This window comes from Moschus berezovskii, chromosome 13 (genome assembly GCF_049115385.1).
Source record: "Moschus berezovskii isolate FMDL1 chromosome 13, NW_MosBer_1.0, whole genome shotgun sequence".
In the NCBI taxonomy this organism is placed as follows: domain Eukaryota; kingdom Metazoa; phylum Chordata; class Mammalia; order Artiodactyla; family Moschidae; genus Moschus; species Moschus berezovskii.
In genome coordinates, this window is record NC_142472.1 from 85,509,195 (window position 1) to 85,525,712 (window position 16,518).

At 40.2% G+C, this 16,518-nt stretch overlaps 1 protein-coding gene and 1 pseudogene across 2 annotated transcripts in view; one reads left to right on the forward strand and one right to left on the reverse strand.

Annotated features, from left to right (window-relative positions):
• Positions 1-16,518, reverse strand: part of DIAPH3 (diaphanous related formin 3) — a 582,052-nt gene that overhangs the window by 527,150 nt on the left and 38,384 nt on the right. For both annotated transcript variants that reach the window (XM_088842795.1, XM_088842794.1), the window contains one exon: positions 2,463-2,630. In XM_088842795.1, the coding sequence (XP_088698921.1) occupies positions 2,463-2,630 (168 nt within the window). The remainder of the gene's footprint in view (positions 1-2,462; positions 2,631-16,518) is intronic.
• On the forward strand, positions 15,431-15,913 carry LOC129556210 (cytosolic iron-sulfur assembly component 2A pseudogene; annotated as a pseudogene).

The following is a 16,518-nucleotide window of genomic DNA, read 5'->3' on the forward strand; positions in this document are numbered from 1 at the left end:
AAGGGAGAGGCTTTCTCCAGATAAAATTAACTCATTTAAATTAAACTAGGGTTGCGTTATCTTGAAAGCAAACGGAGAACTCTGGGACCTGCGGTAAAAGCCTTCTGGCAGGAGGCAGGAATAAGCTGAAAGGGCTGGCTGAAAGAGGCACTGGCGGGAACAAACAGGCCACTGTCAAGCTGCACCTGCTATGCGCGCCTCGGTCAAAAAGCCAGCTACACAGACCTGCCGTGAGTTCAAGAGCGACCACTGAAACCTGACACCCAGAAATCAAAGTTGTGTATATAGCGATGCTCATGCAACTATTTCATGTATTTAAGATCCACAGAGAAACCAAAATGAGCTTTCAGATCAAAATTCTCCTTTCACTGGATGAAAACAGGGGAAAAAAGCCCTTAAGAAGTAGCAGAACTAAAAACTCATCGTTACTTTTTAAAAGTGCACTAAAACTGTTACCCAGAGACCAACTAAATCATTTTCTAAATAAAAGTGAAATAAGTACGAATGTTGAAGGATAACACTGTACTTCGCATTCATTAAGCAATCAAGTCAGCACACTGTCTCTCAAAGGACCATCGTGAGGAGGAAAAAGAGGTGTTCTTCAAAACAAAATTTTTACTTCATGCAAAAAAAAATCATCTAAGTACCTCTGAGAACATAAGTTTTTTAAACTGTACAATGCCAAGACAAAGAATCTAGACACAACTTTTACATGAAACCTCATTTTGGCAAATGCCAAAAAACAAAAATGGCAGAGTATTCAACACTGCTTCTGCTGAAGAATTATTAATAAAAATGGTACAGATAGGTAAAGCCAAAAATAAACCCCAACCTAAATCTAGCATTCTCCCCAGACCTAGAAATAGCTTTAAATGTGTCAGAGATGTGGTCCTCTGCTTGAAAAGCCTGAGAAACACCAGCTGAGTCTACATTTAAAGGAGGAGAAAGGCCCTTCTCAGCTTCAGAATCTCCAAGTTCTCCCTGCAATATATTGTGATATGGTCAAGGTATCAGAAAGGAAAAGAAGAACCCAGTCCTTATTTCTTTTAAAGACTTTAGTTGTGACAAACTCACTCATTAGCAAATTGGCAGTCCTAAGAAAGCAATAATTCACTTTACTTCTGCTGAGTAAAGTGAGTTTGACTGCAAAAGATCTTCTGCCAACAGGGAGACCTGTTTAAGATTTAAAAAGTGATCTGGTCCAGTTATTAAATATGTAAACACTTCAAAGATGCCAATATCCATCTGCTCTGTTCATATAAATAAAACTAATACTCTGCTAGGAGAAGGGTAAGACTAACAGAAAAATACTTCTAAAGTCATCATGCTTAGAACAGAAAACCATCAACTATGCTATGTACTTCCTATGTGGTTATACTTTAACAGCTTGTGGTAAGCCTTTGCAAATGTCTATAACTGGCCTACTTGCTCTACCTACTCAGATGACACAAGCAACTACAATACAAGGGAGAAAACTGTCTTAACAAGGTGAACCAAAACAGTACCATTCCAGAATCTCAGATAATTTAGGCAGCGGTTCAAACACACGCTGCATGAATAAGGGGGCACTTTACTATCTTGAGTCCTCAAAGGCAGACTTGAAGAAATCTGCCTTATACAAGTCTCATAAACAGATGCAAAGGCTAGCAAAAGAACGGTTACATTCTCTTTGTTCTAGACCGAAATTATATTAACTCGTGGTTATAGAAGAGTTACAAAGGCACACCCCAAAGCAAGTGAATTCAACTGTCTGCAGACTTAACTGTTGCAGGACTATGCAAACATGGATATTGTGAGAACTAAGAGATCAGTCCTGGGTGTTCACTGGAAGGACTGATGCTAAAGCTGAAACTCCAATACTTTGGCCACCTCATATGACGAGTTGACTCACTGGAAAAGACTCTGATGCTGGGAAGGATTGGGGGCAGGAGGAGAAGGGGACGACAGAAAATGAGATGGCTGGATGGCATCACCGACTCGATGGACATGAGTTTGAGTGAACTCTGGGAGTTGGTGATGGACAGGGAGGCCTGGCATGCTGTGATTCATGGGGTCGCAAACAGTCGGACACGACTGAGCAACTGAACTGAACTGAACTGAAGAGCTCAAACAAAGTCCAAAAATCAGCACACTTAACAACACACACAGCAAAGCGTTACGACTGTCATTCTCAAATGCAACCGAACCGACACACCACTTAGATAATCTATTTAAGATAAAAGGATATCATTTGATACTTTAGAGGGTTTATGTTTTTATGTACTTCTGTGTAAAACAACTGGTATGACACTTTTCTTCAAATTCTTATTTTTGTAATCCTAAAACTCTCTGCCTTGAGTGCTATCTTAATGACATCAGAAATCACCTACGGAACCTACATTTCATACACGTTTAGTTCCATGAACATAAGCCAAAGCTAAGGCTTTTACATCAAACATTTTATAATGAATCAAAATTCTTACCATCATCTTTTCAAAAAGCTCTAAGATTTCCTTCTCTGACAGTGGTTCCGGAATGTTTTCATTCATATCTGAAGAGCAATCATTGTTTGAAAATGCAGTCCTCAGGTTGGAAAGTGGAGGCCTCTCTTTTTTGCTCCCTGGAATTCTTATGCTGGCAAATCTATCCATCTATGAAGAAAGATAAAAAGCACACGTGTAAGTATTCCCTTCTCAACAACACTTAATTTCCAAAATGAAAAAACAGGGTCAGTTATATCATTACTGTGATTTCATCAGGAGGCATTCAATTTAGCACATAAAATTTAAGATTAAAAGAAATAATATAAAAATAAGTGAAGAGTCTTCATAACCATCCTGTCTGAAGGCAGAAGAGAGAGACAAACTCAAAAGATTCCTTCCAATCTTAAGATTATAGAATGAAGACTCTAATGATAAATGACCTTTGCTACAGATTAACAAATTAAGCATTTTTACAAAGGTAATTTAGCTAATTTGGTGGTTTACTCACTAAGTCGTGTCTGACTCTTACAACCCCATGGACTGTTGCCTGCCAGGCCCCTCCTCTGTCCATCGGGTTCTCCAGGCAAGAACACTGGAGTGAGCTGCCATGCCAGTAGGCTCCAGGGGATCCTCCCAACCCAGGAACCCTGATCTCCTGCACTGCAAGTGGACTCTACCGACTGAGCCACGAGGGAAGCCCAGCTAATCTGGTGGCTGGCAATCACACCGGTACTCAGAGTTCACCCTGGAGGCCACTCCTCCAGAGTCCTTTTCCATACTGCACTCGGACTGGGAGGGGGTGGGGGACATGACTTAGGCACTTTGAGACTTGAATTTTACTTACATCTCCATAGCTCGGCCTGAGAGACACCACATTTCTCTTTACTCAGATTAGTCTGTGTTTGAACTTTATGAACAACTACAGAGTAGACTTGGAGAAGGAAATGGCAACCCACTCCAGTATTCTTGCCTGGAGACTCCCATGGACAGAAGAGCCTGGTGGGCTCACAAGTCCAGGGGGTGGCAAGAGTCGGACACGACTTAGCGACTAAACCACCATCACCATCACCACCACCACAGAGTAGACTGAAGCCTCAAGAAATAAAACTGGATTTTTATTGCAATGAGATTTCTTCTACAATTGTCTCAACAAATAGTTCACGTATATTTGAAAATGCATAATTGGTTTACAAAGCTAATTGTTCATTCATTGAAAATAGCGTGAATTTGGCAAGTTCTATACCTCACAGAGAATCCAGACACACACAGTGTTTCAAGTGGTAACCATCAAAAAGGGAAAGATGGGTACTTAAAAAACACTGTGATTCTGGAACTGTTCAGCAGGACTGTGCACATGTTAAGCTACTGTTTTCACCATCTATGTGTGTGTACATAAACCTGTACTATCACTGTGGTGCCCATTAACTACGTGCGGTTATTTAAATGTAAATTCAATTTTAAAATTCAGTTCCTTTGCTGCCCTAGTCACATACCAAGTGTTCAAGAACCACAAGAGACTAGTGGCTTCCAAAATGATCAAAGCATGTAAAGTACACTTCTATCATGACAGAGGTTCTACTGAATAGAGCTACTAGGGCCCATTAAAGAAATATAACACTTAAATTCTCTATTTATTTAAAAAGACAGTAAGTCACAGTATTGATTATTCACCAAAGAAATAAGATTTTTTGCAAATAATAATGTTCTGTGCTTAGTTGCTCAGTCATATCCAACTCTTTGTGACCCCATGGACTGAAGCAAGCCAGGCTCCACTGTCCATGGAGATTCTCCAAGCAAGAATGTCCGAGTGGGTGCCATGCCCTCCTCCAGTGGATCTTCCCAACCCAGGGATTGAACCCAGGTCTCACAAATTGTAGGAGGATTCTTTACCAGGTGAGCCACAAGGGAAGCCTTCAAATAATAATATGCAAAGATAATAACACTTGTCTTTCAAAACAGGCCTTTAAATTTACTTTGAAGACAATCCTAAGGAAAAATACCATGTACTATATATACTCACACATGGCCCATCTAACACGAACTAAATGTTAAAGCACTAACAACACGACAGCTTCTGGCAGGATTACAGAGTAGTCCACAACACCATTGCTCTCATCCTAACAACCAAAAGAAGCCAGATACCTGATTCTTCTTGCTGTTGTTTACAATCCATCAGGAAGCTGATCTCAGGAAGCTGAGGACACAAGGAAACCAATACTGACTAAATACTCGGAGGAAACTACTCTTCCCTGACAACAGCTGAAGAAGAAGAAGAAATTCAGTAAAGGTAAAGAAAAACCAGCCAAGTTTTTTAACAAACTATTGACAGCCACATGAGCGCTGGCATGAGAGATTAGACTTCCAGGTCCTGGATCATGAAGTCCCAGCCACGGAGCGAGTCTGCACCCTCCGACCAACTCTTTCCCTCAAGTCTTCCACACTGCATGGGGGAGATGCTTGTGGCCAGGGTTAGAGCAGGAAAGCTGAACATGGGGATGCTCCCTGAGGCAGGAGAGGCCTCTCCCAGTGCAAAGCAGCTACCTGCCAAAGCCTCTGGACCAGCCAGGAGACCTGAGAGAAACCCAGACCTTCGGAGCACACACGCCAGCTGCGATCTGAAGGCTGGGGGCAGGAAACCAAATCTCTGAAGAAAGAAAGCCAGCAAGGGAACTGAAAACAGAAAAAGAACACTACAGAAATCCTAAAAATGGGCATCAAGACTTTAAAGCAGAAAGAGATATTCCACGGTTGCCAAAGCCAAAGTTCAAGTGTTAATGCCAAAAAGCAAATTGCCAGAATCTCATTAGCACTCAGATCCCAAGTCTGCAAAGCATTTGAGGCCACAGACAAGCTGAATAAAACTCAAGCAGCAGGAAGACCAAACCCAGCTCAACTAGAGATCACAGAGACACAGCCCCCATTCCAAGAGTCTGAAAGAAGAGCATGCCCTCTCTTGGAAGCAAATATTATTTAATTTCTACTGTAATTAAATAAAATGTCCACCATACAATCAAATGTTGCAAGACACAAAGGAGCAAGAAACGTGGCCCACAGTCAAAAGAAGTGACTGAGAGACGGCCTAGAGGGCAGGATTAGACAGACTATTAAAAGAAGAGTCATAAAAACAATGCTAAAAGGTATAATGAAATTGCCACCATGCAATGGGCAATTTCAGTAGCAAATCATGGACACTATTTTTTTAACCTATTAGAATGAAAAGTGTATCAGAAATGAAGAATTCGTTAGATGGGCTTAAAAAAGAACCTGAACACTGCTGAGGAAAGAACTGGTGAACCTAAACACAGATCAACAGAAAGTATTCAACCTGAAACAAACAAACAAAAAAAACAGAATAACCACTATTCATGATACAATATGAAATGTTGTAACACAAGTGTAGCTGGGATCCCCAGCAGAAGAGAAAAGAGGTATTATAAATACAGATATAGATATATACATATACGCATATCAATTCACAGATCCAAGAAGCTTAGTAATCCCCAGAAAAAATACAAAACAAGCAAACAAAAAAACCCATACGTAGGAACCTCACAGTCAAACTACTGAAAATTAAAAATAAACGGCAAACCATAAAAATACAGCCAAAGAAAAGAAGACATTAAATACAGAAGAAAAATGATATAAATTTCTCACCAGAAACAATGCCAGCAAAAGACAACCGAATGGCATCCTTGAGGAACTGAAAGAAAAATACCTTCATCCTAGAATTCAATGTCTAGTAAAAGTACTTTTCACAAACAGAAGCAAAATAAAGACATTTCCAGACAGGCAAAAGCTGAATCTGTCTACAGCAGACCTCCACTACAAAAAGTGTCAAAAGAGGTTTTTCATGCAGAATTGATAGAAATGGAATACCAAATATACAAAAAGAAATAAAGAGCAAGTCAGTGAAACAAAAATAAATGAGCTCTGTGAATGTAAATAACTTAACAATCAGGTGGAGGAGACAAGCACATAAACAGGTAACTATATGGCTATGTAGAAAATGTAATAAGAAATATACAATGCAGCAAAGGAAAAAGGGCAGCTAAGTCACCAACATAAAACCTCCCTGCTGCGAAACAGCTCAGAAACATGAAACTATTCCACATGAATATATGCCCACAAGCTATATCTCTATGGACATCAGTGCTTCAATTCTTGATACTTGTTTTAAAAAACTAGGGACATCAAACAGTTGTTTTAAGAAGTGGGGCTGGTTTCTCAGTCTTTTGAATCACTACTTCATTGCCATCACGTCTATACATGTAACATCAACCCTTGAGTGTAGAAACTATACTGACTCCTCTTCATACCACGCACACACACACACAAAGTTCATTAATATGCTAAACTTATAAGGATGCAAAATTAAGCAAAACACTATTAATGCAACAACAATATTATAAATGGAAACATGTCAATGAATGGGAAGAGTAAGCTTAAGCAATTCACAAGCTAATTTATGAATACTTAGCTTCCAACAGTGGTAGAAGAAATCAAAATTTTAGTTTTCACCAAAAATCAAAATGCTTTAAAATAAAAATCTCTAAAAGTCATAAAAATAACAATAACTAATTATTAATTGAGCCCCTTCTATATCTACACAGTGTACTAAGAGACTGAAATGAAGCATCAGGTTGAATGCATTTGTTTAATTCTTCAATGAGGAAACTACTTGTTTAAATAATAAAAAACAAGCTCCAAAACACTTTTATACTTAAAAATGTCATGCTATTTAGACTACAGTGACAGACTTTATTTTCTTGTGCTCCAAAATCACTGTGGACAGTGACTGCAACCATGAAAAGAAAACACACTTGCTCCTTGGAAGAAAAGCTATTACAAACCTAGACAGCATATTAAAAAGCAGAGATGTCACTTTGCCAACAAAGGTCTGTATAGAGAAAACTATGGTTTTTGCACTAGTCATGTATGGATATGAGAGTTGGACAGTAAAGAAGGCTGAGCACCAAAGAACTGATGCTTTCAAACTGTGGTGCTGGAGAAGACTCTTGAGATTCCCTTAAACAGCAAGGAGATCAAACTAGTCAATACGAAAGGAAATCAACTGTGAATATTCACTGGAAGGACTGAAGCTGAAGCTCCACCACTTTGGCCACTGAGGCGAAGAGCCAATTCATTGAAAAAGACCCTGATGCTGGGAAAGATTGAGGGCAGGAGGAGAAGGGACAACAGAGGATGAGATGGCTGGATGGCATCACCGACATGAGTTTGAGCAAGCTCCAGGAGTTGGTGATGGACAGGAAGGCCTGGCGTGCTGCAGTCCATGGGGTCGCAAAGAGTTGGACACAACTGAACAACAAATTTAGACTACAAAATAGCACAAAGAAAATTTTAAAAATCAATGCACTATGATTTTAGACATAAAACTGCATTTGTATCAATAAACAATACTACAATTTGTACAATAATAATACAGAATTAGCACATCCCCATCACGTGCTTAGCACCTAAACTCTAGGGGAGAGCTGGCTTTTATCCAAGTGTTGAGACAAATGTGCACCAGATCTCTAGCCTAGCTAGCTAAAGACAAGACAGGAAAAATTAGCACATCCCTCTTCTAACTCCTAAATCTATATGGATGCAAAAAAAAAAAATAAAAAAAATCAGTGTTTCATAATTTAAATGCTTTTATTTTCCTAGCTCAGAAAGGAATGAAAGACAAAATAAGGAAGGAGCCATAGGAGAAAAATAAATACAACCCTTCCTCCTATACTAGAAGAAACAGTAAACTGAATCTATTGAAGACCTCAGGGTTAAAGTGAAAACATTCCCAGGTATGTGATGCTCTATCGAGCGCTACAAGTAGATTCCAAATACTGTGGGCACGATTACAAAGCCAGGTACAGAGTGAACATTATTATCAAATCAGTGTAAATGTTCTAAGGAAGTTTTATCTTTTTTTAAAAGGATGAGTTTACTCATAAATAGGGGGGGGGGAAATCACTCCTAATTCATCTTTCATGGAATTATGCACACAATTTGCTTAAAGCAAGGCACAAGAGAACATAAAAGCAAACTTTAAAATCAGTTTTGTATATAAAAACATGACAGAAATCACCACCATGATGTGTTTGATTGTTGTTTACATTTGGCAATTTGACTGCAACTGTGTGTATTTTACAGTATGCACTTGGATGGCTACTCTTAATTTCATGTGAAATTCTCTTAAAGTTGAGATAGAAACACAACCCAAGTAGGTAAAGTATACAGTTTGCCTTTGTTGAAGAGCTGGTTAAATATACAGAAGACTGAGGGAACCCCATTATAATGCTATTTGGAGGTGGTACACACACTTAATTAATATGGCTTCAGCTGTGTCTGGGGTGTACTGGATTTTATAAATTAGTATCACTTATCTTCAGGGGAAGTTAAATGAGCACCCTACTGAGTATTATCTAACACTGATAATCAGTAATGACAGTTTAAAAAATTAATTAAACCAAAAACAGGCTCTAAAAAACTGTCTGGATGTTTAGCTATTTTATAACACTGTAAGAGTGAAAACACACTTTTTACTGTTACAATGTTTTTCAATACTAACATTTTTTTTACATTTAAAACAAAAGGAAGATATATAATTATTAGTCATTTTAGAACTTGAAAAGGTAGAAAAACTATATGTGATCATAAACACATGTTCTTAGAATCCAGAAGGGAGAAGATATTTTCAGGCAATCCAGAAGAGTTATTAAGCAAATAAAGGTTCATTTTAATTATTGAATTAATTCTATTTGAACAAATACCTGAAATTAAAAAAAAAAACACTCAAAATTATCAATTGCAATCTTGCACTACATTTAAGAGGAGGAAAAAACACTTAAAATAACCTGGCCTTTTAATTAGCTTTATTACTAACCAAGCAACTTGTTGATTACAAACAGAACTCCAGAGTCTGACTTCTGAATCCTGCCCAGCCCCTCACTTGCTGGGTTACCCTAACCAAACCCCTCAAATTTCCACAATAGCATCTTTGTTGAAGAGCCGGTTAAACTCACAGAAGACTGAGGGAATGCCATTATAATGCTATCTGGAGGAGGGATGCCAGGCTTAATTAATATGGCTGCTGCTGCTGCTGTTAAGTCACTTCAGTCGTGTCCAACTCTGTGTGACCCCAGAGACGGAAGCTCACCAGGCTCCCCTGTCCCTGGGATTCTCCAGGCAAGAACACTGGAGTGGGTTGCCATTTTCTTCTCCAATGTGTGAAAGTGAAAAGTAAAAGTGAATTCGCTCAGTCGTGTCCGACCCTTAGCGACCCCACGGACTGCAGCCTACCAGGCTCCTCCGTCCATGGGATTTTCTAGGCAATAGTACTGGAGTGGCTTGCCACTGCCTTCTCCGGAGCTGCTAATAGAAATAAAAGTGCCTCTCACCTCTCGGCGTCAGCTTAAACGGCGGACCACTCCACCTAAAGTAGCATATGAGCCCACTCACGTCCCCGTCTGTCACAGCACACAGTTAACGTCCTTCATCTGTGCTGAGTATGACTTAAGAAAGCCTGACACTGCCTTCTCTAATTGTTGACTCTGCCTCTCCCCCACTAAAAGGTAAGTCTTCAGCTGTCTTAGCTGTGCTGGCCAGTCTCAAGGACAGCCCTCAGGGATCCCCTGACTTCGGTAAGCAACAGCACACTATGAAAATTATGGAGTGTCATTTCCAAGACTAGGTCACAAAAGACATTACAGTTTTTGTCTTGCTCCTTTTTGGATAACTCACTCTAGGATAAGCCTGCTGCCAGATCACAAGGGCACTCAAGAAGACTTAGGGGAGGCCCACGGGGCAAAGAACTGAGTTAACGAAGCTAGAGAAGCAGGGAGGCATCCTGCCGAAAGTCATGTGTGTGAGCCATCCCAGAAGCCCCAGTCAAACCTTCAGCTGATGAGAGCTCTAGCCAACATCTTCATTGCAACCTCATGAGACACCAAGCCATAACCACCCAGCCAAGCAACTTCCGAACTCCTGACCCGCAGAAACAATATGACATAACTGTTTGCTGATTTGGCTTAATTTATTACACAGCAGCAGATAACTGATAGGCACCATTGTGTGTTTGGCCTACAAAACAGTAGCTGGCAGTCAATTAGTACTTGAAGATATGACTAAGCAATTACTGGATGATAAAATATATAAAATGAGTGCCATCCCACAGATGATTTCCACTTGGGGAAAAAAAATACAGTAACAAATTACAAATAAAGGTAAAAATACTGCAAATGCCCTCAAGTAAATTAGCAACAGATAGAGACCAGTGATTAATTCTGGGATAGAGAAGGAACCTCAAAAGAGTCTTTGGAAAGGGATGCAAAGGAAAGCAGGTGAAGCTAATCAGAATGACAGGCGATGGGGCAGGTTAACAGCTGAGAGTTCCATGATCCTTCCTAAAATGCTAGTGGCGTCGCTGTCACAAAGAGCACCTTTCTGCGGAGGAAAACTGGCCACTCACTGTCTCAAGCGGGTAAGCGAGGCATCTTGGCCATGGGTGCAATCTTACCACCTGGAAACAATTCCCACCAACCTGCCAACCACTGCACCCTACCGTCAATGCTCCTAGATACCACAAATGGCCACTTCCCACTCTTAAACTATATTACTGAAATTTACAGAAAGTTCTTTAACCAGAGGATCCTTTGAAAAGATGAAAATGTATCACCGCCTCCCCAAAATTACTTACTTACAATGATTTGTTCACATTTAGATTTTATATAGTATTTTAATATCATTAAGTGAGAAATACACTTAACAGTTATAATCTTGAAATTCCTTTAAATTGCTTGAAAATAAGTTATGCCATTAAATTAAAAGACACTTGCTCCTTGGAAGAAAAACCATGACAAAACTAGACAGCATATTCAAAAGCAGAGACATTAATTGGCTGACAAAAGTCCGTCTAGTCAAAGCTATGGTATTTCCAGCAGTCATGCACGGATGTGAGAGTCGGATTGTAAAGAAGGCTGAGCACTGAAGAATTGATGCTTTTGAACTGTGGTGTTAGAGAAGACTCTTGAGAGTCTCCTGGACTGCAAGGAGATCCAACCAGTCCATCCTAAAGGAAATCAGTCCTGAATATTCATTGGAAGGACAGATGTTGAAGCTGAAGCTCCAATACTTTGACCACCTGATGTAAAGAGTCAACTCACTGGAAAAGACCCTGATTCTGGGAAAGACTGAAGTCAGGAGAAGGGGACAACATAGGATGAGACAGTTGAATGGCATCACCAACTCAATGGACTTGAGTTTGAGCAAACTCCAGGAGTTGGTGATGGACAAGGAGGCCTGGCATGCTGCAGTCCATGGGGTTCAAAGAGTCGGATAAGACTGAGCAATTGAACTGAATATGCAATATGTATTCCACAGCCAAGTGCCATATGCAGAGTAGCCAGTGGAAATGCCCACATAGAAAAGAGGCTTTCCTTATCTGTGATAAAGTAACAGGCCCAAACCTACTGTTCATATGTTTGGCTGGTCATTTGGTTTTTTGTTTTACTTATGTGTATAATTTTTTAAAATACTAAATTTTACTTAAAGCTTAATTTAACAGATTTAATCCTTTTCCCATTAAGTTCAATTATACCATGAATTCTACCACAGACCCCTTGGTGGACCAGAGACCCCAGAGTAAGTGTCCCTGGTAGGTAGGAATGGAATAATAAAGGAAATAGTGGTATAAATGAAAGGAACTTAAGTTCTGATGCCTGCAATGAATCAATGGGAGGGACTAGATGACCCACAGTTGAGACTAACATGGAGAAATGCAATAGAAATGCTCAAGAAGAGCTGGAAGCCTTTGAAGAAAAAGCTACCAGGAAAATAAAGTCATCAAATAACCCCTAGGTTTCAAGTACTGCAACAAGGAAAGCAAACATTCAAAGATGACAGACTGTGAGTTCCAAAGGGCAAAGTAGGAGGGTTTTTGAAGGCTTTAGAAGTTGGGAGATACTGTCAGATTAGAAAAATACACAGACCTGGATTGGGGGAGAAGCATACAGATGCATACTGCAGATGTGGATTTCGGAGGTTGTCTCCAGTAAGCAGAAAAGTTATTTGAACTATAATAACTTTAATGAAAATTAACTAGGAAACATAAATCAAACCAAGTGGACCGTATCTTAATTCTCCGCCCTCTGCCCCTACCACTACTACCCTGCTTCAGGCCACCTGGACAATTGGTATAGTCTCCTAACTTGCTCCAGTGTCTTCACTGGCCCCTGTCCCTACCACTCCCCGAACTAATCTCTGCACAGATCTTACTGAAATCCAAACCAAATCCTGTCCCTCACTCCTGTGCTTCAAACCTTTCAGCATCTGTAATCCCACTGCTCAGAGGATGACACAAATATCTTACCATGGCTCAAAGGTCCACCTTAACCTTAATCTTACTTCCTCTTGAGAAAATCTCTTCACGACTCCACCACCAATAGACTACATAATCTAGACGTAATGAATAACCTAGAAACTTTGCCTAGAACCTATCTGTTTACTGGATAACTTCAATTCAGGCTTCAGTTTGCCTTTCTGACACCTCAAGACTGGATTCGATGCCCATACACCTAGTGCTTCCCCATTCTATAGTCTGCATACCACTCTAAGGCAAAAGAAAGGACACTGAAAGATGAACTCCCAGGGCGGTAGGTGCCCAATACGCTACTGGGGATCAGTGGAGAAATAACTCTAGAAAGAATGAAGTCAAAGCAAAAGCAACACCCAGGTGTGGATGTGACCGGTGATACAAGTAAAGTCTGATGCTGTAAAAAGCAATATTGCATAGGAATCTGCAATGTTAAGTCCACGAATCAAGGCAAATTGGAAGTGGTCAAACAGCAGATGGCAAGAGTGAACGTTGACATTCTAGGAATCAGCGAAATAAAATGGAATGGGATGGGTGAATTTACTCAGATGACCATTATATCTACTACTGTGGGCAGGAAACCCTTAGAAGAAATGGAGTAGCCATCATGGTCAATAAAAGAGCCCGAAATGCAATACTTGGATGCAATCTCAAAAATGGCTGAATGATCTCTGTTCATTTCCAAGGCAAACCATTCAATATCAGGATGATCCAAGCCTATGACCCAACCAGTAATGCTGAAAAAGCTGAAGCTGAATGGTTCTATGAAGACCTACAAGACCTTCTAGAACTAATACACAAAGAAGATGTCCTTTTCATTATAGGGGACTGGAATGCTAAAGTAGGAAGTCAGGAAATACCTGGAGTAACAAGAAAATTTGGCCTTGGAGACAGAATGAAGCAGGACAAAGGCTAATAGAGTTTTGCCAAGAGAACGCACTGGTCATAGCAAACACCGTTTTCCAACAACACAAGAGAAGACTCTACACATGGACATCACCAGATGGTCAATACCAAAAGCAGATTGATTATATTCTTTGCAGCCAAAGATGGAGAAGCTCTATACAGTCAGCAAAAACAAGACCAGGAGCTGACTGGGGCTCAGATCATGAACTGCTTATTGCCAAATTCAGGTTCAAACTGAAGAAAGTAGGGAAAACCACTAGATCATTCAGGCATGACCTAAATCAAATCCCTTACAATTTTTCAGTGGAAATGACAAATAGATTCAAGGGATTAGATCTGATAGAGTGCCAGAAGAACTATGGACAGAGATTTGTGACACTGTACAGGAGGCAGTGATCAAGACCATCCCAAAGAAAAAGAAATGGAAAAAGGCAAAATGGTTGTCTGAGGAGGCCTTACAAATAGCTGAGAAAAGAGAAGAGAAAGGCAAAGGAGAAAATGAAAGATATAAGCATCTGAATGCAGAGTTCCAAAGAATAGCAAGGAGAGATAAGAAAGCCTTCCTCAGTAATCAATGCAAAGAAATAGAGGAAAATAATAGAATGGGAAAGACTAGAGATCTCTTCAAGAAAATCAGAGATACCAAGGGAACATTTCATGCAAAGATCAGCACAATGCAGGACAGAAATGGTATGGACCTAACAGAAGCAGGAGATACTAAGAAGAGGTGGCAAGAATACACAGAAGAACTGTACAAAAAAGGCCTTCATGACTCAGATAACCACGATCGTGTGATCACTCACCTAGAGCCAGACATCCTGGAATGCAAAGTCAAGTGGGCCTTAGGAAGCATCACTACGAACAAAGCTAGTGGAGGTGATGGAATTCCAGTTGAACCATTTCAAATCCTAAAAGATGAGGCTGTGAAAGTGCTGCACTCAACATGCCAGCAAATTTGGAAAACTCAGCAGTGGCCACAGGGCTTGAAAACATCAGTTTTCATTCCAATCCCAAAGAAAGGCAACGCCAAAGAATGTTCAAACTACCACACAATTGCACAATCTCACACGCCAGCAAAGCAATGCTTAAAATTCTCCAAGCCAGGCTTCAACTGTGCTTGAACCGTGAACTTCCAGATGTCCAAGCTGGATTTAGCAAAGGCAGAGGAACCAGAGATCAAATTGCTAACATCTGCTGGATCATCAAAAAAGCAAGAGTTCCAGAAAAACATCTACTTCTGCTTTATTGACTATGCCAAAGCCTTTGACTGTATGGATCTCAAGAAACTGTGGAAAATTCTAAAAGAGATGGGAATCCCAGACCACCTGACCTGCCTGCTGATAAATCTGCATACAGGTCAAGAAGCAACAGTTAGAACTGGACATGGAACAACAGACTGGTTCCACATAGGAAAAGGAGTACGTCAAGGCTGTATATTGCCACCCTGCTTATTTAACTTCTATGCAGAGTACATCATGAGAAACGCTGGGCTGGAGGAAGTACAAGCTGGAATCAAGACTGCCGGGAGAAATATCAACAACCTCAGATATGCAGATGACACCACTCTTTGGCAGAAAGCAAAGAGGAACTAAAGAGCCTTTTTATGAAGGTGAAGAGGAGAGTAAAAAAGCTGGCTTAAAACTCAACATTCACAATAGAAAGATCAGGTGGCCAGGGAGGGCGGAACGTAAGGATGGAGCGGGTGTCCGGACTGCTCTCCTGGACGCTGAGCAGATTCCTGTGGCTCTCGGGCCTCTCTGAGCGGGGAGCTGCCCAGCAGCCCCGGATCATGGAAGAGAAAGCGCTAGAAGTTTATGATTTAATTCGAACCATCCGGGACCCAGAGAAGCCCAATACTTTAGAAGAACTGGAAGTGGTAACAGAAAGTTGTGTGGAGGTTCTGAAGATAAATGAAGACGACTATTTGGTTATTATAAGGTTCACGCCAACAGTACCTCATTGCTCTTTGGCGACTCTTATTGGGCTGTGCTTAAGAGTAAAACTTCAGCGGTGTTTACCGTTTAAACATACGTTGGAAATCTATATTTCTGAAGGAACCCACTCAACAGAGGAAGATATCAACAAGCAGATAAATGACAAAGAGCAAGTGGCTGCTGCCATGGAGAACCCCAACTTACGGGAAATTGTGGAACAGTGTGTCCTGGAAGCTGACTGATAGCTGTTTTAGAGCCACTGAAGTATAATCATTTGATATATTTGTTTAAAGCCTTTGTAAAATGTAAAAGATTCATGTTTAATACATAGGTGATTTGTACCTCAGAGCATTTTTTTAAACGATGATTTCCAAGCAAGATTTAATTATAAGGTAGTACCTAGTTTGTTCAATGTCTAACATTCTCAGGATTTGTAACCCTTAAATGATCAAACAAAAATATTTTCTAGTTATTGTGTTTAAGATGAGTTGCTATTTTTCTGATGCCCATTCTGATGCTTTTCATGCCAAAATATTTACTGTGCCCAATTGTATTCAATTTAAATCATTACTCTGTAAAATAAATAAAACAGAGATGATTCTTGTACATAAAAAAAAAGAAAAGAAAGATCATGGCATCTGGTCCCATCACTTCATAGCAAATAGGTGAGGAAACAATGGAAACAGTGACAGACTTTATTTTCTGGGCTCCAAAGTCACTGCAGATGCTGACTGCAGCCATGACATTCAAAGATGCTTGCTCCTTGGAAGAAAAGCTGTAACAACCTAGACAGCATATTAAAAAGCAGAGACATTACTTGGCCAACAAAGGTCCATCTAGTCAAAGC